The 25,486-nt window shown below is 39.6% G+C and overlaps 1 protein-coding gene across 14 annotated transcripts in view; it reads right to left on the minus strand.

Annotated features, from left to right (window-relative positions):
* TRIP12 (thyroid hormone receptor interactor 12) overlaps nt 1-25,486 on the minus strand; it is a 144,132-nt gene that overhangs the window by 60,239 nt on the left and 58,407 nt on the right. For all 14 annotated transcript variants that reach the window (XM_055120408.1, XM_055120410.1, XM_055120420.1 and 11 more), the window contains 4 exons: nt 15,879-15,984; nt 12,567-12,703; nt 4,601-4,684; nt 4,056-4,151 (listed from right to left, as the gene is read on the minus strand). In XM_055120408.1, the coding sequence (XP_054976383.1) occupies nt 4,056-4,151; nt 4,601-4,684; nt 12,567-12,703; nt 15,879-15,984 (423 nt within the window). The remainder of the gene's footprint in view (nt 1-4,055; nt 4,152-4,600; nt 4,685-12,566; nt 12,704-15,878; nt 15,985-25,486) is intronic.

The following is a 25,486-nucleotide window of genomic DNA, read 5'->3' on the forward strand; positions in this document are numbered from 1 at the left end:
TTTGCAATGTTTACAATAGCCAAAATCTGGGGGGAAGGGGGGAAACCCAATCAAGTGCCCAAGAACAGATGACTGAAGAAAATTTGGTATATCTACACAATGGAATACTATGCAGCCGTTAGAAAAGCAGCCATGAAATTTGCATGTAGATGGATCAACATGCAAAGTATCATGTTAAGTGAATGAGTCAGAGAGGGACATAGAAATGATTGCACTCATTTGTGGAATGGCTATGCTAGGAATATCACGTTTCACTCAAGTGAGAGAAGAAATCTGGAGTTCCGACCTCCATCGACGGTCAAGAATCAGGGATGCTGTCTTGTTTGCCAAGGCGTCAAAAATCAGATGGGCTGAACACATAATGCAATTCAGAGATGACTGCTGGACTAGAGCTGTTACCAATCGGGTTGCATGGGATGTCAGAAGACTGTGTGGCCTCCCACCAACCAGATGGTCAGACTTCTTCGTCAAAACCCTGAATGAACAATTTAAGGCTCTTCCTGTTCCCAGAGCGAGCAGATATCATTGGGCTGCACTAGCACTGGACAGGGACAAATGGAAAAGCTATTGACACCCGCTCGAGCAAATCCAGGATCAATAGGATGACAAGTGATACAAGCGATAGTGATACATTTGTGGAATATAAAGTAACAGAACGGAAGACTAGCAGCCAAGAATAATAGAAATAAGTACTAGGAGGATTACTCCACAGCTTAGAAGCCGGCCTCACATGCTGGGGGAAAAGGCAGCTCAGATAGAAAAGGGACCACAAAGTAAAGGGTGCTAGGAGAGCCTGCTCGGGATGGGAGATGCGGGCTGAAAGTACAGACCAAACATGATGGCCACTTGATATCTTTATTGCAAACCAAAAGGAGAGAGACAGCTAAAGGGAGTGCCCTGCCACAGAGGTGGGGTGAAGTAGGGGGATGAGGTCGGGGTGGTGGGAGGGATAGGTACTTTGTATGAAATGCAAACATGCAAGGTTGTAAAGTCTGTAACTGTACCTCACTGTGATTCACTAATAGAAAAAAAAATTAGTAGTTAAATGTGGACTATTAAATGTTAAGTCTCATAATACTAAAAAAAGGGACACATGCAAAATAAAAGTTCAGATTCTTTGGATTTAGTTAGTAAAATGTATTAATATTATTTTAGTAATTGTGAAGATATACGAACGTAAAGATGTTGAGGCGACAAATACAATAGATAGAATATATATAAAAATTACGCACTACTTTCTAACTTTTTCTGGTAAATATTATCTTCTCTAAAATGAAATGACAGTTCCATAGAGATAGTTGAATTAACAAAATGCAAACTTTGCATGTAGGAGGCCCAGTTTCAATCCCAAACACCATAGTTCCCTAAGCAAAGAGCCAAAAGTAATCTCCACCACATCCAGGTGCATATGTATAAATATATGTAAATATATACCAAAGATATATATTTTGCTTAATTTCTTGTATTATTTATATACATGTTTATTATAAAGCATAAATCTCTGAGGTATTTGAAAAAAATGGGTATGAGCAAAGATAAGACAACATGTATATGAATTAATGAATTTCAACAGAAAACATATTATTATATACTATCTATAACTGGAAAGCATAATGGTTGCAATTATAATCTTATTGATGAATTCTACAGAGCACAATAGACAAAAGAACTAGGTGAATTTGAAAACTAGCAAATGAGGCCAACCAGGTACCACCCCCCCCATCCCTCCCAAGAAAGAAACTAGAGAGTAAAAGCAAAAAGAGAAAGGAAAAAGAGAACAGAGGGGGAAGGGACAGCAGTTAGATCAGAAAGTAATGTTGGATTAGATTAAGTCCAAAATCTAAACCTGTATGAGCTTGCAATTCACAGAAGGAAGAGCAGAATATTTCAAGAGGTAATAGGCAAGAATTTTTCAAACACTTATGATGACATCAAATCTTAAACTCAAATGCTTATTTGAGTGAAATTCAAAGAAGAAAATAACACTCAAGCTTAACAAGAGTCCAACTACTAAAAATTAGTAATAAATTTTAAAGCACAAATCTTCAAAGGGGGAAGCATAGCTTTGAAACAGCAGCAATGAGATTGTTCAACTATGGAAGTTCATGACACTATGAAGTTCTAACAGGGGTGTTTAGAGGAAAGTATCCTTGAGAAACTAAAGCCAAACAAGGATTTAGAGTAATAAAAGGCTACTGGAAGTCACTAGGAACAGCCCTCTACTTAAAGTGTGTAAGGAAACAATGCCTGGTAAGAGGAGGGAGCTTTAGAATAAAACAAAGCTAAACAGCACACAAGGAGCAAATACAAAAGAACATGGATATTCTAAAATAACAATGTCTCATTTTTTTTTTTTACAAGACTTCAGAGTGAAATAATAACAAAGGGAGGCAAGAGGTTAAAGAGGAGCTCTGTATGGTTCTTGCATAGTTTGGCACATGATAATGAAAATTATTTATGGATATTCACTATAATCTCTAGGATAAGGATATGTAACTAAAAGTTAACTAAGAGAATAAAATGACGCCATACTATTGTTATACATGACTGGTGATAATGCAAAAAGCACAGAAGAGAATGACTTATAATAGCTGCCAAATGTCATATGCATTTACCAGCTCACGCAGGACTTCCCCTTATAAAAAAAAAAAAAACTACCCATAAAAGATTTACAGGAAAAAAGAGGAAAACCTAGATTTACAGGAAAAAAGAGGAAACCTACATTTCATCGCAGCACAACTAAGACTGAAAATAACCTGAATGTCATCAACAGGGAACTGAAAAACTGCACAGTGGATCACTCGAACACATTACTAAAGGTGTAAGAAATATCTCCATCACCCCAACTGACAGAAATAGATGAAAAGATATAGATCTGTTTGTCATACAGCTTGAACATCAAATCACACTATTAAAAGCAAAGTGCACAATGTAAAGACGACTATACTTCCCTAAGAGGCAGTGTTTGTGTGGTGAATAACTTGTCTGTTTAGTAAATAAGAGGAACAAGTCAGAGAATTAACTTTTGAAAATATACCTTGTTTTTTTTAGAACTGACCCTGGATCCACATTATGAGCTAAAGAAACAAAACTGAATTTTAAGAGACTCCTTCCATTAAAATGTAGTGAGATAAATCAGCCAACCAAAAGAGAATTATTTAAATGATTTCATAGGAAATAATTTAAAATACAAAAGTCTTGAGTACAAAATTACATATAACCCAACATACTAAAAAGAACTGCTAAGAAATTTAGTGTCTCTCATAGAACATCTGGTATTTATTTAGCATGTGTGTGACCATATTACCGCCCCTGGAAACTGGGTTTGCGATGGGAAAAAAACAAAATAACCCTGTAGTCCTCAATTTGAGTAAGCAATACAGTTAAGAATTCATGTACTACATGGCAGATGGGCCCATTAAAATTCTGCCTCTAAAGCTAGACAGGACAGCAATGACTACCTGTGGGACAGACTGGGCAGTAATCACTTCACCTCAAAGAAGCTCTGAGAAACTGCCTGATACTTAGGTACTGGGCTGGAGCATAGCGGATAGGGCGTTTGCCTTGCACACAGCCAACCAGGGTACGATTCCTTCATCCCTCTCGGAGAGCCCGGCAAGCTACCAGAGCAGAGCCTGGCGAGTGCCCTCCCTGCTATACTATCGCTCTGGCCCCAGAGGTGCTGTTATGGAAGACAAGGAATCACTGTCACTATCATTCTGTTGATCGTCGATTTGCTCGAGCGGGTCCAGTAATGTCTCTATTCGTCCTAGCCTGGAGATTTTAGCAGCCTCTCTTTACTCGTCCTTCCCGACGGTGCCACATTAGAGGCTCCTTCAGGGTCAGGGGAATGAGACCCATCATTATCACTGTATCTGGCATAAGAATACGCCACAGGGAGCTTGCCAGGCAAGGAATATGCAATCAAAATAGATTAATCTTCATGGAAACATAAATATAGTCAATAAAAACACTACTCAACTAATCAGTACGGCATGTGGGTGGGTGGCAAAGAGGAATGCTTTACAGAAAAGTATTTAGAAGTATCTACTTACTAGCTCCACTTCCAATTGTTCTATGGAAAAGCTGTGACATCCGAGGACCAAGAGGACCAAAGAGGTGAGGTGGAAGGCCTCTGGCTTCTAATAGAGCTAAAGACAAAAGAGAGGAATAGCTGATTTGTAATGTAACAAATCTTTCTTAGAAATAAATGTCCAGCAACTGATTTATCTTACGCAACCAACTACATGTTACTTTCCATTTGAATTTTGAGAGTTGCATGAAGGCGTCCAAGACCACTCATATCAACGTAATTAAGTCACAACGGCCACGTGCTATTATCAAGGCAACTAAAGGAGAAAAGCAGGGTTATTGCTCATTTGGGGAAGAAACTGGCCACAGTGAAAGAGAAGGGTTTTCTCTTCAGACCATCTTCCAGCTGCAAATCATCAAATCACCTCTAAAGGAAGCTGATTTGGGGCAGTGTGGGCATTGCTAGGTTATGCTCAAACAGGTTTTTCCTGAATTAATTTCAACAGAGTCCAACAAGAGCAGGCAGCCCATGACAATGGTTTCTTGTAAGCTCAGAAGCTGTCTTTACCTTGTAATCGTCCCATCTCCGAATCATCTGACTCACTTTCCCCAGAGGTGGTCATGCCCACAGCTCCCGCAACAGAACTGGAAGCTAAAAGGGAAAGAAACAGGAAAGTGGGAGAGGGTTAAGAAACAAACACTTAACACATTAAGTCTGGTTTATATTAAAAAAGAAAATGCAGGGTGGTGGGAGGGAAACTAGGGACACTGGTGGAGGAAAGGTCATCCTGGTGGTGGGACTGGTATAGGAACATTTAATGTGGGGCTGTGCTGGGCTGGAAAAAGAAAACAAACAGTAACATTTAACATTGAAAATAACTGCATTAAGAACAATTTGGTAAATCATGGTGTTACAGTAATTTTTTTTTTTTTTTGCTTACACCCAGTGATGCTCAGGGGTAGTTACTCCTGGCTTTGCACTCAGGAAATCACTTTTGGGGAGTGTTTGGGAGACCACATGGGATGCTGGGGATCAAACCTGGGTCTGGGGAATCGAACCTTGGTCTGCCACGTGCAAGGCAAACCGCCCTACCCACTGTACTATTGCTCTGGCCCCGAGAAATTTTTTTTAAAAGAGAAAGCGCAGTTTTGGGGCTGGAGCAATAGCACAGCAGGTAGGATGTTTACCTTACACACGGCCGACCCAGGTTCAATTCCCAGCATCCCATATGGTCCCCTGAGCACTGCCAGGAGTAATTCCTGAGTGCAAAGCCAGGAGTAACCCCTGTGCATTACTGGGGTGACTGAAAAAGCAAAAGAAAAAAAAGGCAGTTTTACAGATTATAACGAATGCAGGCAATTAGGGGCCCAAGAGATAGTATACCAGGTAAGGTGTTTGTCTTGCACTAGGCCAAGCTGGATTCGATCTGCAGAACCCTGTTTGGCCCCAAGCCAAGCCAGGAGTGATCCCTGAGCAGACAGGTGTTAAGTCCAGAGCACTGCCAGGCGTGGCTGAAAATAAAGGCCATTAAATGTTTCCCATGACACACTCATTCTGGACTCCACCCTGCAGCTTTGATGAACAGAGACTGTTCATTTATTTTAGTGTGAAAGAATTAAAACACAAACCAGATGCATACATGCATACACAGGTCTTAAAACAAAACTCATGAGTTAAGTCTTGTCCTGTACTTTTCTATCCAATATGCATGAAGGTAATGGTTAGAAAAAACACTGGGGTATTTATTCAATAGGTTGACGGTCACAGATATAACAAAGCAAAATGAGCATTTGGGTAGAAATTAGTCCACATAATTTGTGCCTCCTTATTCCTATAAACATGCATTTATCTATTTAACTTTGTTTTTGTAATGTTAAATTTTCAAAGAGTTACTTTGTTTTTTGGATTTTTTTTTTTCTTTTGGGTCACACCCGGCAATGAACAGGGGCTACCTCCTGGCTTTACACTCTGGAATTAAAGACTCCCGGCGATGCTCAGGGGATCATATGGGATGCTGGGAACCGAACCCGGGCCGGCCTCGTCCTACCCGCTGTGCTATTGCTCCAGCCCAAAAAAGTGGTAGATTAAAAAAAAACATCAATGACTGTGAACACATTAAGAACTCAGATTCAAGGGGGTTCTACTACCCCAAAAGCTGTGGCCAATAAACTGAATCTAAGCAGACAAAAGCTGATTCTATAATCAATCTGACCAGAAGCAAAAAAATGACATTCTTATAAAACTAGGATTTTACAACAACAAAATCTTTCTCCTCTCATTGTCTCAAGTCCCAAAGCATTTTCTTAACACAAATGATTTTAGATTTACATATGACCACATAAAACACGGTACTTTAAGTAATGCACAGGACAGATGGCAGAATGTAAATAAGGCATAGTATTTTTGCCTCTGTTAAGAGGAACATGGATCACACATGTGAATTTGAAGAGCTTTCCTGGAGATGCCACATCCGTCATCAACTCTACTTTCCCAATTCCGTTTTAAAGCATTTTCTATTGTTTCACTTTTTTTTTTTTAATTCTTAGGCAAATGTAGTTTAGAACAGGAGTCAGCAAGCTGAATAGGCCAAATCCAACTCCGAACACATTACTTTGTAAATAAAATTTCCCAAGTTTCCTAAGCACAGAGCCAAAACCTATTCATTTCTCATGGACATTTCTCATGGACATTCTGGCTATTTTTATTCTACAATCAACCACTTGAGTAGTTCCAATAAAGCTTGCATATAACCTAAAACATAAAAAAAAATTCTCTGGTCCTTCACCACGACAGCTAATGGTGAAGAAAAAATACAGAGATAATAATGAAACCAACAGTTGCTGCATTATTAGGTGGCACTTATTGTGCTTACTCTATGCAGTCTGCTTCCTCAACCACACAAAATTATAAACTTTATCAGGCACACAAGGAAATGTGGAATTTTCAACGTCTTTGCCAAAGGTCAGACAGCTAACAAATCAAAAGATTTTTAAACCAGTCTGATTTCATAGGCTATACTCAACTTCTTAAAAATAATCTTTAGCATTAAATATTTAATGCATGGATGGCTGGTTTTTCATACTACAAAGAAAACTAACAAATATTCTTAGCAGAATCTAAATTTGTCAGATTTTGCTCAGGAGACTATTTAACTTGCTTTAAACTGCTTCCAATTACTTTGGTGAAAAAGAGTTTTGTTTGACAAAATGGTTATGTTTTAAAAGCACACTCTGAAACCTCATTTTTAGAACAGGGGAAAAAACCTCATAAAGCAACATAGGCCTTTATTGGCTTTATTTTAAAGCCTGTCTACTGCAAGAACTGCTGAGTTTACTAATTTACACATCTACACATTATGACAACGGTTTAATAACTTTAGGTGCCGAGGTGATAGTATACCAGGTAGTGTACTTGCCTTCATGCAGGTTACCTATTCAATCACTGGCACACTGTGGAGTCCCAACCCCAGCCAGGAATGACCCCTGTGCGCAGAGCCAGGACTAAGCCCTGAGCAACATCGGATATGTTGAAAACACCAGGAGCAGTAGTAACAACAACAATAAGAATAAAGGGCCAGGAAGAAGGCTCATGGGTTCATGCATACAGAAACCCCAAGTTAAGTCTCTGACTCTGCATCACCCTCCTGCACTGCCAAACATAAGCCCTAAGAACCAACATAATAAAACTAAGATACTTCTTACATACATTTATACTACTGACTTATGTAGCAAATTGTATTGCCAAAAAGATAACCAAAATATAAAATTTATAAAAGCATATCATTTAAAATTATTATATGGGTTGGAAAGAGAGTACCAGAGATATTAAGGCTCTTAGCGGAGCTGATTTGAATCCACAGAACCATAAAAAACTCCCTGAGCACCAACCAGGATAACTTCTGAAAACAGAACTAAGAACACCCTTGTGTATTGCCAGGTGTTACTCCCCTGCCAAAAGCTGTAAAAAATATTTTAATAATCTTCCTTCCCTAAGAAGACAAAAAAAAATCATTACAAGAAAAGTTATAAAGATAATACTTTTCTTAAAATTGGGTTAAAGTTCCTTTTTTTTGGGAACAAACACCAGCTCAGACTTCAAGATAAACATCTTTTACCAACCTCTAGATGGTACTGGGAAAACATACGGTTGGGGTCATTTCCTGCAAGTCTGACAAAACAGATCAACCCATATTGCCAATGGGTGGGTGCTGCATTTAAAGTCTAGCAGGTTAGGAATCGTCATTAGTTTGCTGAGGTCAATGATAATGCTAACTTTAAATTTTTATTTTAAGCTCTGGGGTTTCCAGAACAGTTATTGGTATGGTTTAATACACAGACTCCCAGCACCACACCCTCCACACCACTGTCCAGTGTTCCCCTCCCTACTACAGCCCCTGTGGGTAAAATCCCGACAGAAACCAGTTCCCAGTTTGCTGCCTTTGCGAGCATATTATTCCCTACTTCCTTTATACTCCACGTATGAGCCAGATAATTATGTGTGTGTCCCTCTCCTCTAACTTCACTCAGTATGATATTCCCCAGACATATCCATGTAGCAGAAAATTGCATAATTTAATCTTTTTGTGAAGCCATGTAGTGCTCCATGTCTATGCACATAGTCTCTTATCCAGTCATCTGTTCTTGGACACTTGGATTGTTTCCTGATTTTGGCTATTGTGAATAGTGCTGCAATGAACACACAAGTGCAAATGTCTTTTCTGAATAGTTTTTGGCTCCTGGGGTAGATACCAAGAAGTGGAACTGCTAGGTCTCAATTCCTAGTTTTTTGTTTTGTTTTGTTGGGGGGAGGGGACTTTTTGGACAGGAATCACCCATGCTGGGGGCTGGGGAAACATGAAGGTCCCTATTGTATACGGGGATGAAGTAGCATGCAAGGCCATCACTCTACCTGCTGTATTCCGGCCCTAGTCCCAATAATGGTGAAGTATCTATATTATTGGTAGAATCTCGCACGGCAGAGCCTGGCAAGCTACCCATGGTGTATTCAATATGCCAGAAACAGTAACAATAATGGGTCTCATTCCCCTGACACTGAACGTGACAGGGGGTCGAATAAGTGGTGCCGGCCCTCGAGCAAACAGATGAGTAATGGGATGGGAAGACAGTGATACAGTGATCCGTGTTATTTTCTCGAAAAGCTGGACCACTCCAACTACTCCACTTGGCAGTCTGAAAAAAAGTGAATGAAGTCCGTTTTCATCCCAAATTCATGCCAGCACTGGTTGTTTCTATTCTTTGTGATGTGTACCAGCCTCACCGATGTGAGGTGATGTCTCATTGTTTTGATTTTTATCTCCCTGATCAGTGATGCAGAGAATTTTTTTTATATACCTTTTGGACATCATGTACCTTTTTTGGTCTTTTTTGAGGAAATTTATTTTCATTTCTTTGCCCTATCTTTTGATGTTGTTTTTTACTACTAAAGTTCTACCAGTTACTAAGAAAATGTTTTCTGAATTGGGTATCATTTTAGGTCATTTTTTTCTTTTGCAGTGCAGAGGCTTCTGGGTTTGATATCAGCCCTTTTTATTTTTTTTAAAAAGTCTTTCAGTTTGCTTGTGTCTAAGGCACTGAACCACTCTGAAGATGCCTCTACATCCAATATTCTCTTTTCCTCAATATAATTCGTGGAGTCAGCTCTGACACTGAGGTCTATCATCTATTTTGACTTTTCTGCATGGTGTTAGAAGGGGTTTAATCTCATTTTTTTGGCATATGAGTAACCAGTTTTCCCAACACTGTTTGTAAAGGAGGTTTTCCTACTCCACTTCACACTATTTTACCCCTCTGTCAAAAAAAGTAATCCCTGATGATCCTGTTTTTATCTTTTCTTCCCTCTCCCACACCCCACTTACTTCATTTCAGTTCTCTTTTCTTGTTCTTTTCGTGTCTTATTTTTTTCTCTAATAATACCCTGAACATCTGTCTATTGTTACACCCTTTCTTTCATTTCTAGTTTGGTTTACAAAAGCTTTCTCTCATTCTACGTAAGTGTTCTTTAGACAAGGACGAAAATTCCATGGGTGACATGCCCAGATCTGCCCCCAAAGAAATATGACTATCAACAAAAACCTCTTTTTTTTTGTTTAAACAAGTAAGTCTCTTATCTAGTTACATCATCAAAACAAAGGTTGCCTTTCCTTCCTGTCTGTTCTTACCTCTTTATCACTTTTAATATTTACTAGATTTTACCCACACAATAAAGGGGTGAAACGAATAAGCTGAAGTTCAAAACTAAAGAGATTTTACACTCTAATGGCAATGTGGGACACGCGACATTTCAAGTATCAACAAACTTACTAAGTGTCAGCAGCACTAGGGAAATCTAGGTGACATGACAAAGTGTTGCAGGATGGAGCAATGCTTTGGTATTTTCATGTGAATAAGGAAAAATGTTGTATCAGTGACTCAACTGAAACAGGCCTCAAAGATATGACTCCAAATTAACACCAGAAAAATAAATATAAAAGTAAATTTTAAAAATTCCAAATACGTAAACATACAAGTAACATTTGAGAAATGGTAAGCTGCCTTTTCTTTGGGACATGGGGTGCAAGGCAAGCTCTCCGCCTGCTGCAGTCTCTGGACACCAACACCTACAAACTTTTATTCTATAAAGCTAGCAATTCCCTTAGGACAAATGTAGTGAGCTCTTAATGTTCCTATAGGATCAAAGAGAACCTCTAGACCTGATCTTCTTAGGTAAATATCTTGCACTCCCCTTCCTGCAAGTGGAGTTCCCAGAGATGAATTACAGCGGCTGTGGGAAGCACAGGAAGCTTAAGACATTTTTATTGAAAACCCTGGATTTCAAGGTCATGTATCCTGGTCTGTAACCACTGGGTGTTTTCAGTTTCTCCTTGTAAAACGAAGATAACAATACTTAGAGCATAGCCAACTGTTTGGAATATTAAATGAAAATGAATATAAAGTGCTTAATACTGGGTCTAAAATAACATGCACACTCAATAACCATTAGTTATTATAACTGAATGAGTAGACTTAATAAAACACTCTGTAGCTCAATTTCTGTCATCCACTGGGAATGGCCCCACTTGTATATTCAGACTTGAAATAAGCATAAAACTGAGGAGAGGCTTTACTCTATAAAGCTCCTGTAAAGAGCTTTATAGAGTAGGATGTGGAAAGGCCTTCCTCATCCCACAATCTACCTTTCAGGAAAACAAAGCTCTCCACACCCAAATAGAAGCTGAAAGTTCATCGGGCAATTTACTCATTTAACAAAACTAGGTAAGGTTGGTGGCAAAAATGTTAAATAAGCTAAACAGAAAACAAACAGGCATGAAACATGAACAGTCACGAGTCAGTCATGAGTTAAGAAAACAAAACCCAGGAAACTAGGGACATACAATCAACCATAGGCATTAAAAACATAAACCTGCAGAAATAGTAATAAGTGAAAAAGCTTTGTTCAAAACACTCTGCATGCCTGACATTAACCCTATTCCTAACGCTGAACTATCCAGACTTAAGCCACTTAAAGGCATCGTGCACAACAATGAATCACAACATCTGTTTTCATTTTTGTAAACGGTTTGGGTAGTCACACCAGGTATTACTGGGGATCGAAGCAGGGGGCCCGCCGTAAAACATTCACCAACATCTTTGAATGATCTCCCTGGCCCAATCTTACACTTCTTAATGTCAGTATGAAATGTGTCATACACACTTTAAAATCTATTTGCTAAAATTAACTGGGGAAGTATTAACATTCTTTTGGTATTGATAAAGGAAACACTAAAAGCAGAGGAGGAACTTCACTTTTACTATGCTAAGATATCAAGTACAAAAATCATTCCACAAAAATGTGCTCCACAAATATTACTGTATTTCTAATGTTGCAAAGATCAAAATTCTAAATATTCATATATGAAGTAATTTTGTCTTGCATTACTGGCTTTAAAAAAAGTCAATGGAGAACTATTACATATGCTAAATCAATGATGCATAAGATGCTTAAACAGAAAAATTCATCCTTTAAGAAAAAAAAAAGGTTTTGGCTTTCAGATTTGGACATTTTAATATCACACTAAACAAATTCAATGAATTTTTAAAAATACTATAAAATCTTGTCTCTATAGTAATCATAGCAAATTTCTGCCCTTTCTATTACATTCAACATACCTACATACCTATTAAAGACATTTATCTGAAAGTGACTTGCAGAATACACAAATGCACCTTAGAGCTAAGAAGTGCCAATCTAGTTAGGACAGAGAAGGGACCACTATGAGAATGACGTCTGGAAATGAACACTCTGAACAATAAATGAGAACTAAAAGGAAGTAAAGTGGTATGCATGATACCCTTTCAATGGTACTGTAACCTCAGTGCCCAAAGTGGAAAGGGCTAGGGGTGGAGGTAAAGAGAAAATGCCTGAAAAGGGGGGTGGGGCAGAGAAAGGAGGAGGGAAATTAGGGGCACTGATAGGAAAAGTGGATCTCACAGTGATTCAGTAAATAATTTTTTTGAAAAGGAGGTCCCAATCGCACCTGCTGCTCCCTGGGGAGTTTCGTCCGTCCGTGCAGCTGAAGGATTTACTGTCTCCTGGTTACTCTCAGGGTCTGCCATTTTCTCCTGTCGACGAGCGTCCGCTATTCCTCTCTTGCCCAGGCCAGAGCCTCGCCGACTACAACAGAAAAATGTCATCATAAGCAGCACTACCAGAGACCAGGAGCAACGTCCTCACAGCACAAAGCTCCAATGCATGCAACACAAAGCCAGTTTCTTCTTTTTTGCATTAACAAACAAGACTTTGTATATATAAAATTCTAGCAAGTTTTATCACATTCATAACACAAAGCTTTTGTGTTGTGTTGCTGAGTTGGGGCCATCCTTACAGACAAAACTGATTTTTTAAACACTTCCAATGGAAAAGTGATCTTCTGCCCAAGACTTTTTAAATAGATGTCTATCTCAAAGTCAGAGAGTGGACCAAAACGAAGATGTTCAGACTGATCCTTAGGGATCAACAAAAGGAGGAAAGAGTAAGACAGGAGAAACTGTCTTCACCCAAGTTCTAGATTACTTAAATCAGTAATTACAAGTCCCAATAATACCATCATTGAATACAGAAAACTAAATGTTCAAGACATGTGAATAAACAGAAAATACATCTGGGAAGACGCTTGTTTTGGACAAAGATACAACATAAGAGGTATGGAAAAAATGAATAAGAACTCATTTCTTATTAACTACACTTATATCAGTAAGCTTTCTATTTAACAGAGAAATTAGTAAGCAGATCTGATAAAATTAAAAACTGCCCCCAAATCATACAAATCATTCTCAAGTTAACTTTAGGGAATGTTTAGCTCTACAGATGTCTGAACTTAAGTCAAACTACAAAGAAATGGATGCTGCCTAATAAAGAACAAAGAAGTCACTTTCTTGCGACTTAGGTAATAGCCTAAGTGGCATGTAATTGAAGAGTCTAGAAGTTCTTTAAGACAAAAATTTTGTCTTTTAATTAGTAAAACTAGTACCCTGAATAGGGGTTTGTTTTGCCAGTCTTCCTAGTAGTCATTCCACACCCAATTTTCAAAGCTACAACTATGCCATTTAATTCACTTATTTAAAAATTAATTCCACTTATATAATAGTTAATAAGCCTGTGCGGACTGGAGCGATAGCACAGTGGGTAGGACATTTGCCTTGCAGGCAACCCAGGTTCAATTCCTCCATCCCTCTCGTAGAGCCTGGCAAGCTACCAGAGTATCCCGCCTGCAAGGCAGAGCCTGGCAAGCTACCCATGGTGTATTTGATATGCCAAAAATAAGTCTCACAGCGGAGACGTTACTGGTGCCCGCTAGAGCAAAACTGTGCTACAGTGCTATAGCTAGTGCTCAGCCAGAAGGATTACAGCTTTTCAAGAAACATTTTAAAACTGCACAAATATTTTCATTCTGTTTTCCCTTTTGCCTCTTCCTCCGTACCTCGAGCAAAATCGAGGAACAACGGGATGACAGTGCTACAGCGCTAATAGGCTTGTGATATACAAACTGCTGAACACACTGGTGTCTGCCCTCAAGATGTTAGTCTAAAAGACACATGTGGTTGGCTATTAAAGCATTCAAGTTCAGAAAAATTTCCACTTTTTCAGGAAAAGCAGGTGAAGGTTAGACAGCTTCTTCACAGAAAGACTGGATATCGCATGTCATTTCACACACACAAATAAAAGTAGTAAAGTAGGGGAGGGGAAAGGCTGCAGAGAAAGAATATAGAGATTATTCCACCAAGTTATCTAATTTCACGAGCAGCTCAAAATTAATTTTCAACCAGTTTGTAACTCAGGTTATAAGGTGTGAGGCAAACTTCTAAACCTGCCAAGCAGAGCACCAAGGTCTGAAGGACAAAGGTCATTGTAAAAGTAATGCTAGAAACCCTAAAAGCTAAAGTATATTCGTTTCCTATCTTTTTCCCGACTGAGATAATGGTTTCCAGCAGTTTAGAGAGCAGCTTCAATTCCCTTCCAAGGTATGTGACACACCAATGCACCATCACCAACACTGCCCGTTGGATCCCCCCACCCTGTCATTCTCTTCCCTCAGTAACTAGAAATATTTTAAACAACCCACACAGAATGACAAATAAGCACAAACATTCACAGGCAAAGGCTCATTCTGATTCCTTAGGTCCCTTTTAAAACTCACAATCTGGGGCTGGAGCGCCAATACAGTGGGGAGGGCGTTTGCCTTGCATGTGGCTGATCTGGGTTTGATCCCCGGCATCCCATAAGGTCCCCCAAGCACCTCCAGGGGTAATTCCTGAGTGCAGAGCCAGGAGTAAGCACCAAGCAAGTGCCGAGCATCACCGGACGTGAATCAAAAAGCCAGAAACAAACAAACAAACAAAAAAACCAAATAAAACAACCCTCAAAACAATCTACTACTTGAGGAAAAACAGGAATGTTCAAATTATTTCTTTTCCTCTCGTTCTAATTTCCCCTTCATCGAAAAGCCTCACACATGCAAGATAGGGCTCTGACACTGAGCTGTATCTGAGGCTCTTGGGATATTTATTGGGGAAAATAAAAGAATTAAAAGTTGTATATAGCTGTGAATAATTAGCAACTACAAGGGCATTGCCAGGTAAGTAATCAGCAAGGTAAGTTAAAAATCTAAGAAGAAATTGCAGATTCTCAACTAGAAAGAATACATGAAATAATGAACAGTTCAAAAGTAGTTGGTTTACTCAAAGTGAAATCAACCAGGAGACACCTATTGGAAGAAAAAGCAATTAAGAGCTTAGAAAATGGAGATGTGAAAGAAATTTTAAAAAACCTCCATTTCTTCTTGAGGGGAAGGTGCAGTAATACAAAATGAAAATTAGCTACATTTCTCCCTTTCACCCATAGAATTCAGAACTGGTGCCAAAATTAAAAACAAAACTAATTAGACAACATTATAGTCATTACAACAGGCGTCCTTTTTGGTCCAACTACTGGGAAATTTAGCTACCTTTAACAGAACAAGTTTACATAAAGTTGCTCAACAGATTTATTTCTCAGGGAAGCAACCAAACACTCAACTGGCTGAGATTTAAGCATATGAAAACAATGCAGCATTAGCATCACAAGAGCAAGAACAGAAAGTATTTTCCCCCAAAACAGCAAACCAACACTTTGCAAAATACAAAATTTGTGCAAAAAAAAACATACAAAAATTATAACATTGGATATACACTGTCTTTCTCAAATAAAAATTCAGAACTTCCAATTAAGGGTTTTAGTGAAAGATGACAATGTCGGAGAAAAACAAGAGAATGAACTCATTATAAAAGAGAAAAAACCAAATCGCTACTACCTGGCGCTAGCACAGGAGCCCGTGGTCTTTTGGCGTGTGCTCCGCCTCAAACTGGGGAGCTCAGCAGGTGGGGATTCACTGCGCTTCTTGGTAGATTTTCTTAAACCTGCAAGTGAGAAAGGCAAAAGGAAAACTTTCAGAAGAGAAGTCACCATGGATTCAAGTCCGTGAAGCTCTCAAGTCAGCCCAGGTCCAATATCTTCCCACCTCAATTTCTAGCAGCCTGAAGGGTTATTCCAGTGTGTCTTTTCTTCGTTTATTCCCACTAAGAAGTGAACACAGTACTTGGAGGCTATCTTCACACCAAGGCCCAACCTTGACTCCAACTCTTTCCCATGAACGAAGACCCTCTCCTCTCAGAGCAGCTGTTATCAACATTACCATCACATTACGTCACTACATCTGTCATGTCAACTCAAGATATTTTTGCAGGGGTGTGAGCAGAAAGTAAAGTCACTGGGCTGAGCTCAAGCTTTGAGACCCGCCCAAGACCCGCCAGGAATGATCCTTGAGCAGAGTCAGGAGGAAGTCCTCAATACTGCTGGGTGTGGCCCAAAAATCAAGAGGAAAATAAAAATAAAAGTAAGGAATTTCAAAACTCTTTGAGCTTGAAAAGTAGTGAAAAGTCTGACAACTGTTTACATGAGGCCAACCCTGGAGTAATCCTGGCACTCTGGTCCCTCAGAATAGCCTCCTCAGCACCACTGGGTCTGAGGAAAGAGAAATAAAGAGAGGGAGAGGGTGAGGGGTGGGGAGAGGAAGGAAGAGAAGAAGGGAGGAAGGGGAAGAGGAGAGAGATTCCAAAATCCTTTGTTTCAGAAAATAATAGATTCTGTTTGTTTTTCCATCTGGCTGAATAAGAGCACACTAAAAAATGGGGGGGAATGAGGAGTAACACCCTTAATAAACATCTACAATTTGTCACTAACACTTCATTATGTGAACTTAGTATTCCTTCACATAATACTAACATGTCTTGTAGTTGAGGAAGTGGGTCAAAGGGCTGGAGAACAGGTTCTGGGCCTTAGAAGCCCAGGTTCAATATCTGGCACCACAAGGTCCCCAAACACCAAAGGGTGCAGCTCCCAATAAAATAATAGCACAATTTTGCACACACTCAGATAAACATAGCACAAATTTCACACCAATTAGGTAACATTCAAAATAATCAAGGCAGAGAGGTATCCCAAAGGTTGAGTGCATGCTATGCACACGGGAGACCTAAGTTTGACCCCTCAAAGCTACAAGGTCCCAGTCAACCCCAGCAACCATGAGTGACCCCTGAATACAGGAGCATTACTGGATGTGACCCAAAAATCAAAACTAAAAATAGATGAAACATAGCTTACAGCATTCTGGTAGGTTACTACTCTTATTACTAACGTAAGGTAACAGTGTAATTTTCACTGAACATTTTAAGACTTATACAATAAAGCTTTAGTGTTTTAACTTTCTCTTCAAATTTTTCAAGAGAAATATACATAAGTATACATAAATGAACATAATTATACATATTTGCTACAATGTTACCTGGAATAATAGTCTAGAATTCAGTGAATATGACGAAATTTATTCACTCCTACAATCAACAACAGTAATCACTCAGTACAGAAACTAAGGCACTCGTCTGGTGTGGCCAACTGTGGTTCGATCTCCAGAGCACCACATATGGTCTCCAAACATCCCCAGGAGTGACCCTGAGAACTGCTAGTGTGAACCCAATCCTTCCCCGTCAAAAAAAAAAAAAAAAAAAGATTTTGTACTGTAAGGAATTCCTTTATGCCAGGGATATAACTTGGTGCCAAGAGCACTTTCCTTGTACATGAGGCCTTGGGTTTGACCCCTGGTTACCACAAAATGATTTATAGCCCTCTGCTGAATTTTAGGCTTCTGGGCAACCCTAATTTAGGCATCCAACCTACTTAAGGATGTCTAGAACTGTAATCCCAAGTCATGAGTGGAGGTATCCATAGTTATACATATCAGTAATTAGTTTCTTTGCAATTATTGTTCTGTATTGAGGTTATACAATGTCTATCCATTCTTATGGAGGAAAACCAAAACCACAAAGTGAATAGGAAAAAATATATTTATAAGTGATGTCATAATCACACCACAATGAAAAATGAAAATTAGACTAATGAACTCTTACTCCTTTGTCTAACTTTACACAAGAACAAATACTTTTTCTTTGGAGGGAAGTTAGGGCTTTGGGGACGGCAGAGAGGGGTGGCGGAGCATGAGGTGGCCAAAACTCAGGTCCTACTCCTGGAGGTACTTGGGGAACCATGCGAGTTAGGGATAAAAGTTAGGGCTCTCAATGAAAGCATGCTTTTTTCCTAAGCCCACTTATCCTGAAGTTTAGGTGAGAAACAAAACTAGCATTTTTTATTTATATCTACTTGAAAAAGTGATGAGGACAATCCACATATTGTCAAGATTGGCAATTAGAGACTCAAACCTTGAAGAACCATAGAAATTCTTGAATGAGTAATTCAGACATGTCAAACAATTCTGGGTGATAAGAAATGCCATATTGTCTATGAAAAGAGAAAGTTCAAGTTGAAGCAGTTTGGCAGATCAAGGACTGACTGCTACAAGAGAATGGGATGGGTTAAGCCTTTCAGTCATTAAAAAATAAAAAGATAAAACTAGAACACACTATCTTCATGATTTTTGAGTAGCAAATACTTTTTCAAAATCCTTCCATGTACAAAGTTATGATTCCTGTTTTTTTAGATGTAAGAAATACTATTATAAGACACTTAACCCAGTCAACCACACTAAAATTTCTGCAGTTAGACTACTGTGCTATTTCAACATGCTCCTGGCAAAAAAAGCCTTTAAATCCTGATAAACCGGGTTACAAAGTTGTAAATTCTCCATACAAAAGCAGCATTTATATTTGTAGTTTCCATGCAACATGCTGGTAAAAGTTTTTTCAATAGGGGAGGAAATAAAGCTAGTTAAAAACCACAACCATCTGAAAGCAATGAGAACACATGTGCAGGGACTGAACACACATCATTTTCCAAGGCCCTGCAAGTCAGCACAACTGCATCACCATTTCCAACGCCAATGAGGAGTAACAAGCTCTGTCTGGTCACACGAACGTATCTTGGGAGTGGGGGACACGGGTTTTCAGTCACCCCAGTGGTATGCATGGCAAGTACCTAGCTCCTATACGATATAGCTCTCCAGTCCAAATAAATATATTCTTACATGAGTCTTTTCATAATAAAGTTCAGTATAGATGGAACTGAATGAACGATTTGAGGCTCTTCCTGTTCCTGGAGCAAGCAGGTATCAGTGGGCTGCACTAGCTTGCGACAGGGACAAATGGAGACCTTACTGGCGCCCGCTCAAGCAAACTGAAGATCAACAGGACTACAAGTGATACACGTGATACAAGTTTTTATGAGAAATAATTTTTTATGTTTATGTTTCTCACATTTAGAGTCACACTTTTAAAACAACCTGATCCTCCAAGTACCAACCCCCAAGCACTAAGCAGGGAGCAGTTCCTAAGAGCTGCTGGTTGTGGCCCTAAAACAATACAAAATCCAAACTGACTTGCTCTTAAGTAGGTTAAATCTTAGCATTTCTGTTTTATTTAAAGCAAGTACTTCAAACCAAAACCAGCTTTTTTCAAAGTTCTGAACTTCCTGAGAAAAGATTAGTCCTTCTACAAAGTGTAACTGGTGAAATGTCAATCTCTTATGAGTGTGATAAACATAGTAACTTTTTAAGCAACCAACAGACTGGGGGTCTTTTACTTAATCATGCCAGCTTAACTCTGTAAAAAATGGCTAAAATGTTCCTGGGTGCTTTATTTTTCTTTTGATTTAAATCTCCAAGGTTAAAAAAAAAACATAAGATTGGGGAAGACTGGTTTTTATGCTCAGTTCTGTCAAGTTTTGTCATTAGTAACAAAGGAGCCGGAGAGATAGTACAATGAGTAAGCCTTGCACATGGCTGACCCAGGCTCAATCTACAGCATCCCCCAAGACCGGCCAGGAGTAACCCCTGAACAAAGTCAGGTGTGGCCCAAAAACAAAATAAAAAGTAACAATAGAGAACTGTCATGCTATTATTCAATTCTTACAGTATCTGTCCTATAGACTTGCTAATCTTTGATACTGTGTACACACGTATCAGACCTCACCTCCCAGCACGATAAAGGGTCAGAAGACACAAAGTCTAGGTGTTACAAACAGAGACGCTAAGAATGCTTTTAGGAATCATAATAAAGCCCACGTTTTCCCTTGACCTAGATCTGCTGGCTTGTTTCCATGTTTCTTTGCTGATTTCCACCCCAGAGATGCGCTGTTCTCTACTGAATGTGTACTTCCCTCTCTCCTCACATCTAAATAAGTGTCAATAAAAACTACCTTGCTTCACCATTTCGCCTCTTCCTGAAATTCTTTACCGAGGAGATGGACTCAAAACGCTTGTGCTGAGCTTAGTATCCTGGCCAGGGATTCCCTGGAAGCTGGGAGCCAACGTGGCTGGAGCAGAAAGGTGGAAACTTCAGTCTACCTCAATCTCCCTCCAGTGCTCCCCACTGTACCAGGCCGCCAGCAACACAGGAACTGTTCTCTCCAGTTCATCAGTGACTCACTCCGGGTTTAACATTAAACACACATGTATGAAAACACTCCTTTGTGGGGGCTGGACCAATAGCACAGCGGGTAGGGTGTTTGCCTTGCACGCGGCCAACCCAGGTTTGATTCCCAGCATCCCATATGGTCCCCCAAGCACTGCCAGGAGTAATTCCTGAATGCAGAGTCAGGACGAACCCCTGAGCATCACCGGATGTGACCCAAAAAGCAAAAAAAACAAAAACAAAAAACGAAACGAAAACACTCCTTGTACCACAGCCAAGGGAATGAGAGAGAGAGACAATGAAATGTTATTTGTGGAGAACAAGAAGGGAGTTACCAATAACTGTTCAATTTCCGGGAGAAGAGCACTGTTCAACTGAATCCAGGTATACACATTTTATGTAAATCTTAATAATTAAAACAAGACAAACAACATGGGTGTGCGGCCACACACAGCTCCAGGACCACCTGCTTCGGCATGATTGAGCACTGGGGTCCCTTCTACCAATGAAAGTCCAATTTAAGGCACTGGAGACAACCTATAGCAGATGAGGCCACTGTTTTACATGCAGAGGACCCAGGTTCAATCCCCAAAACAAACAAAAGAACTGCAAACAAAGTAAGAATATGTAGCACTGTATGTGGTAAGGCAAATGAAAACATTTACTGTCTGCTCATTTACAGAAAAGTGCTTACTGACCTAGTAGCTTTAAGAGGAAAGGAAGACTTACCCACTCACCTAGATTCGAAAATCAGCTAAAGTGGAAAAAAACAGAAAAAAACTTTTTTTTTAACCATCCTGAACAACAACAAAAAGCCCTTAATAAAATTTTGAAAAACAAGGGAACCGGAGAGGCTAGGGTAGGGAGCACGGTCTGCAGGTAAGCGTTCCAGATCCAGCCCCTGGCCCTGCCTGCAGCCAGCCCAGAGCACTGAGCCAAGCGCAGATCCCAGGGACAGGCCCAGGCTGTACAGAGTGCTGGTTAGTTTCATACTAAGGAAGATAAACTACAAATCACAAGTCCTTTCATCTCTACAAAGTAAGACTACAACTGACCATTACAACTCAAATAACCTTGCTTTACATGTATAAGGCCCTGGGTTTGATTCCCAGTACCAGAAAGAAGAGCCAACTTTTTACACAATCATCAAGCAATTCCCTTAAATACTGATTTATTTACAAGTCAAGACTATTTCTAAAAGTTTTTAGAATCACTACTGGTTCTTTCATGAAATGAAGGAGGTGGGGAGAACACAAAATAATGTGATTACTGCTCAGAGGAATTCAATTTAGAATCAAGCAGTTGTACTACTTTGCTAAATAAGTTCTAAAATGGAAAGCAGCCTATCAATATAAACATGGATCAGTATTTTTAAATCACTGAGAAACAATAAACTGTTTCACGTGACAGTGAGCCGAGTTTCAAATAGAAACTTATAAACAATATTTATTTCCTAACAATACTATTTACTGATGTGAATTAAAATCAAAACCACCAAGAAATGTGTATGGATTAAATCCACTAGAAATGTGTAGATATATTTCTATGGGGCTTTAGCGATAGCATAGCGGGTAGGACGTTTGCCTTGCATGCAGCTGAGCCAGGTTCGATTCCTCTGCCCCTCTCAGAGAGCCCGGCAAGCTATGAGAGCATCCCGCCCACACGGCAGAGCCTGGCAAGCTAACCGTGGCATAGTCATATGCCAAAAACAGTAACAGCAAGTCTCACAATGGAGGCGTTACTGGTGCCCGCTCGAGCAAATCGATGAGCTGTGACAGTGACAGTGACAGATATTTCTATGAGAAATCGGGAAGGCGCTAATATGCCAAAAGAGAAAAACAGAGGTTAAATAAAAACCCATATGGAAACTGTATTAACAGTGAGGCTAGTGAGGATGTGTACAAACTGGAATTTTTTTACTACTAGTGAGATATCTATGTATCTTAGGGTAAACTTCAAAATAAACATACCTTTTATCTTTTATTTTGGGGAGTTTAAGAGCCACATCTGGCAGTGCTCGAAGCTATTCCTGGGGGACTCTGAGGTACTAGGGACTAGACAGGGGCTGGCTGTGTACACGGCAAGCTTCCTAACCTCTATACTGTTTCTCCATCTGGCTACATGAGCATTTTCTTTTTTCTTTTTGTTTTATGGGAAACACCAAGTAGTACTCTGGGGATACTCCTGGTTCTGCACTAAAGAATTACTCCTGGCAGTGCTCAGGGGTCCATATAGGATGTTGAGCATTGAAATCGGCTTGACCGCATGCAAGGCCACTGTACTTATTGTTCCTGCCCCCTTGTTTTGGAGAAATATAGCCAGTGACCTAACAGGGAAATAACTGTAACAATAATCTGCAGCCACATAAAAATTTTTGAATAACCTACAAATGACCTTTAATTGAGAATGCATTAAGATATATCCATATAAGGTCATTAAAAATATACTATTTAGACTTTGGCGGGGAAAAAGAGTTAATGAGTTTTTAGGCAAATTATCCTATCTAAAACACAGACTACCTCAGTCTGGCATGGTGAGAATGTTTGTGAACAATGTGTATCAAGTATCTAAGTATGAAGCCTGGTTAATAGCAGGCACTTAAAATGCCTATGGTCAGAGAGAGCTCCTACTTCTGAAAAAGTGCTTACACAATGAAAACTGTCTTCTGGGTGAAGAAAGTACAGTGAACACACAAGTAATATATCCTCTTATGAAATTCCACTCAAATAGCATCAAAAATATCTGAGGCATAAACCTGCAAGAGTGGAAATAATGAAATACTAATACAAGATAACAAAAGATGAATAGCAGAAATTCACTGGGAAGTCCAAAAACAAGCTGACTCTACAGATCCCCACACAAAAGCCTCAGTACCTCTGGACAAATGATCAATTAAAACTTAAGATTACTGAAGTAGCCAGATCCTCAAATTCTCTGCCCCATTTTGTACAAATGGCTAACTGCCTCCCCTTTACCTGACCCAGCAAAAGGTATGAAGAAATTCTCAAAAGTAGACAGCTACAACTTGGTGCCCATATCAAATGGGGGGGGGGGGCTGGCTTTTTGGGTCACACACCCATGATGCTCAGGGCTTACTCCTGGTGGTGCTTGGGGAACCATATGGGATGCCGGGGATCAAACTCAGACCAGCAGGTTGCATGGCAAACGCCTTTCCCACTCTACTATGGCTCTGCCCCTGCACCCCCTGCATGTTGAGGTTTAAACTGACAGTCCATCCTCTATAACCTCTCTCCTCTAGACCTCTTCTCTTGCTCAGGTCCCAAAACTCTTGGCAATTAGGCCATCATCTGTAGGCAAGAGTTTGACAATCACGACAGTCATTCCTGTGGAATTTTACCAGCCAAAGAAAAAAAGATCTAAAAATAATGACAGAGTAAGTTTCATAATGAATTGCCTAATACAATCAGAGTGAAATTTAGTCAAACCTCCTGTGTTCACAGCTCACAAATAGATAAGATTGTTGCCTTCCCCATACACACTCACCTCAACAGGAGACAAGCAAGACTCATAAAATCTTGTTTCTAGTACAAAAGTAAAACAACCAAGTGCAAACAAGCAAACTACGCCCTCAAAAGGAGAAATATATCTGTGATGAAGAAAAGAAACCAAAATAAAACTTCTTTCAAAAAAAAAAAAAAAAGGGAAAAAAATCCTTAAGAATATTGAAGTTGCTAAAGAAACCTATCAACAAGTAGGGGGAAAAAAAATTGAAGTGACTATCAAAACATTCCAATCACCACAAAGAAGATCCAGAAAGAACAAAGAAAGGAGGATAAGGCAACTGTCCGGGCTGGCTGGCCACTGTGTCAAACCAACAGGACTGCAGGACCTGAGGATTGGGGGAAACTCACATGAAACCAAGGTTAGTGGTCCCGCTGAGAAGGAATGCTTGTATCAAGTCCACAAGTAGGACATTATCAAGATGTTTCTAAAACACAGAGGTTTCCAGTTTCCAGCAGAACAATTATGCATAAAACAGAAATTAGAATACATCGACTAATGGGAGCTGAAAGACAGCAATTGCAGTTGTTCTTACTTCTAAAGGATTAGAATTATGGATTAGAGAAATGTAGTTAGTGACCTAACAAGGAAATAACTTTTTATAATAATCTGGAGCGCATAAAAATTTTTGAAAAACATCATAAACAACCATTAACTGGGAATGCGTTAAGATATATCCATATAAGGTCTCATCTCCAAGTCAGAGCTCTGTAATAATCTGGCTAAACAAGTGTCAAAGTAGCATACTTTCAGACACTCAAAACTGGAAATAAAAGTTTTCCTTTGAGTGATGAGTACTTTTTATTAGAAAGTCGGGGAAGACATGTTTTACCAAAAAGAAACAGTAAACCAAGAAAGTCTACTAGGATGTGCCAACAAAACTCCAAATAAAGAGAAGATGGAAGAAAACACTGTGGCAAGAGGCAGTGTAAACAGGGATAAAGAGCAGTTAGTTGGGGGCTCTTGTTTTCAAGAGAAGGAAAAATGAAACAGATGTAACAGCTTGAGACAGGCTTAGCCCATTAGTAAACATTTAGGGTTGAGTGATAGGTTCATAGAAAAGGAAATTAACAAAAATGTTCAACTCAGAAAATTTTCAATGCAGGACAGTTCTCCAGTGGCTTGGTGCAAACAGCACCAACCTTTTCATAAAATACTGAACACTGATCACAACTTACAAGGAAAATGAGCAACATAAATGTTTGCATTTGGTGGGTAAAAGGGGAAGGGTAAATCTTCAAAAACGCACGTAAACAGCATCCAAAATTAAATACACAATAAGTGTATATGACCATATACTTTATACATATAAAGTATATTTGAAATCTAAAACAAAAGACAATTGGTAGCCCACTTCGCCGCGCCCGCCGCTCCAGTATGACTGAGGAGGACAAGGGAGCTGGCTTTGGACACCAGCAGCCCAGCCAACAACCTGCAGTATGTGATTTGAGCATTCCGCCAGGCCCCCCGTGCGGGGGCC

The sequence above is a fragment of the Sorex araneus genome, chromosome X (assembly GCF_027595985.1).
Source record: "Sorex araneus isolate mSorAra2 chromosome X, mSorAra2.pri, whole genome shotgun sequence".
NCBI classification, from domain to species: Eukaryota; Metazoa; Chordata; class Mammalia; order Eulipotyphla; family Soricidae; genus Sorex; species Sorex araneus.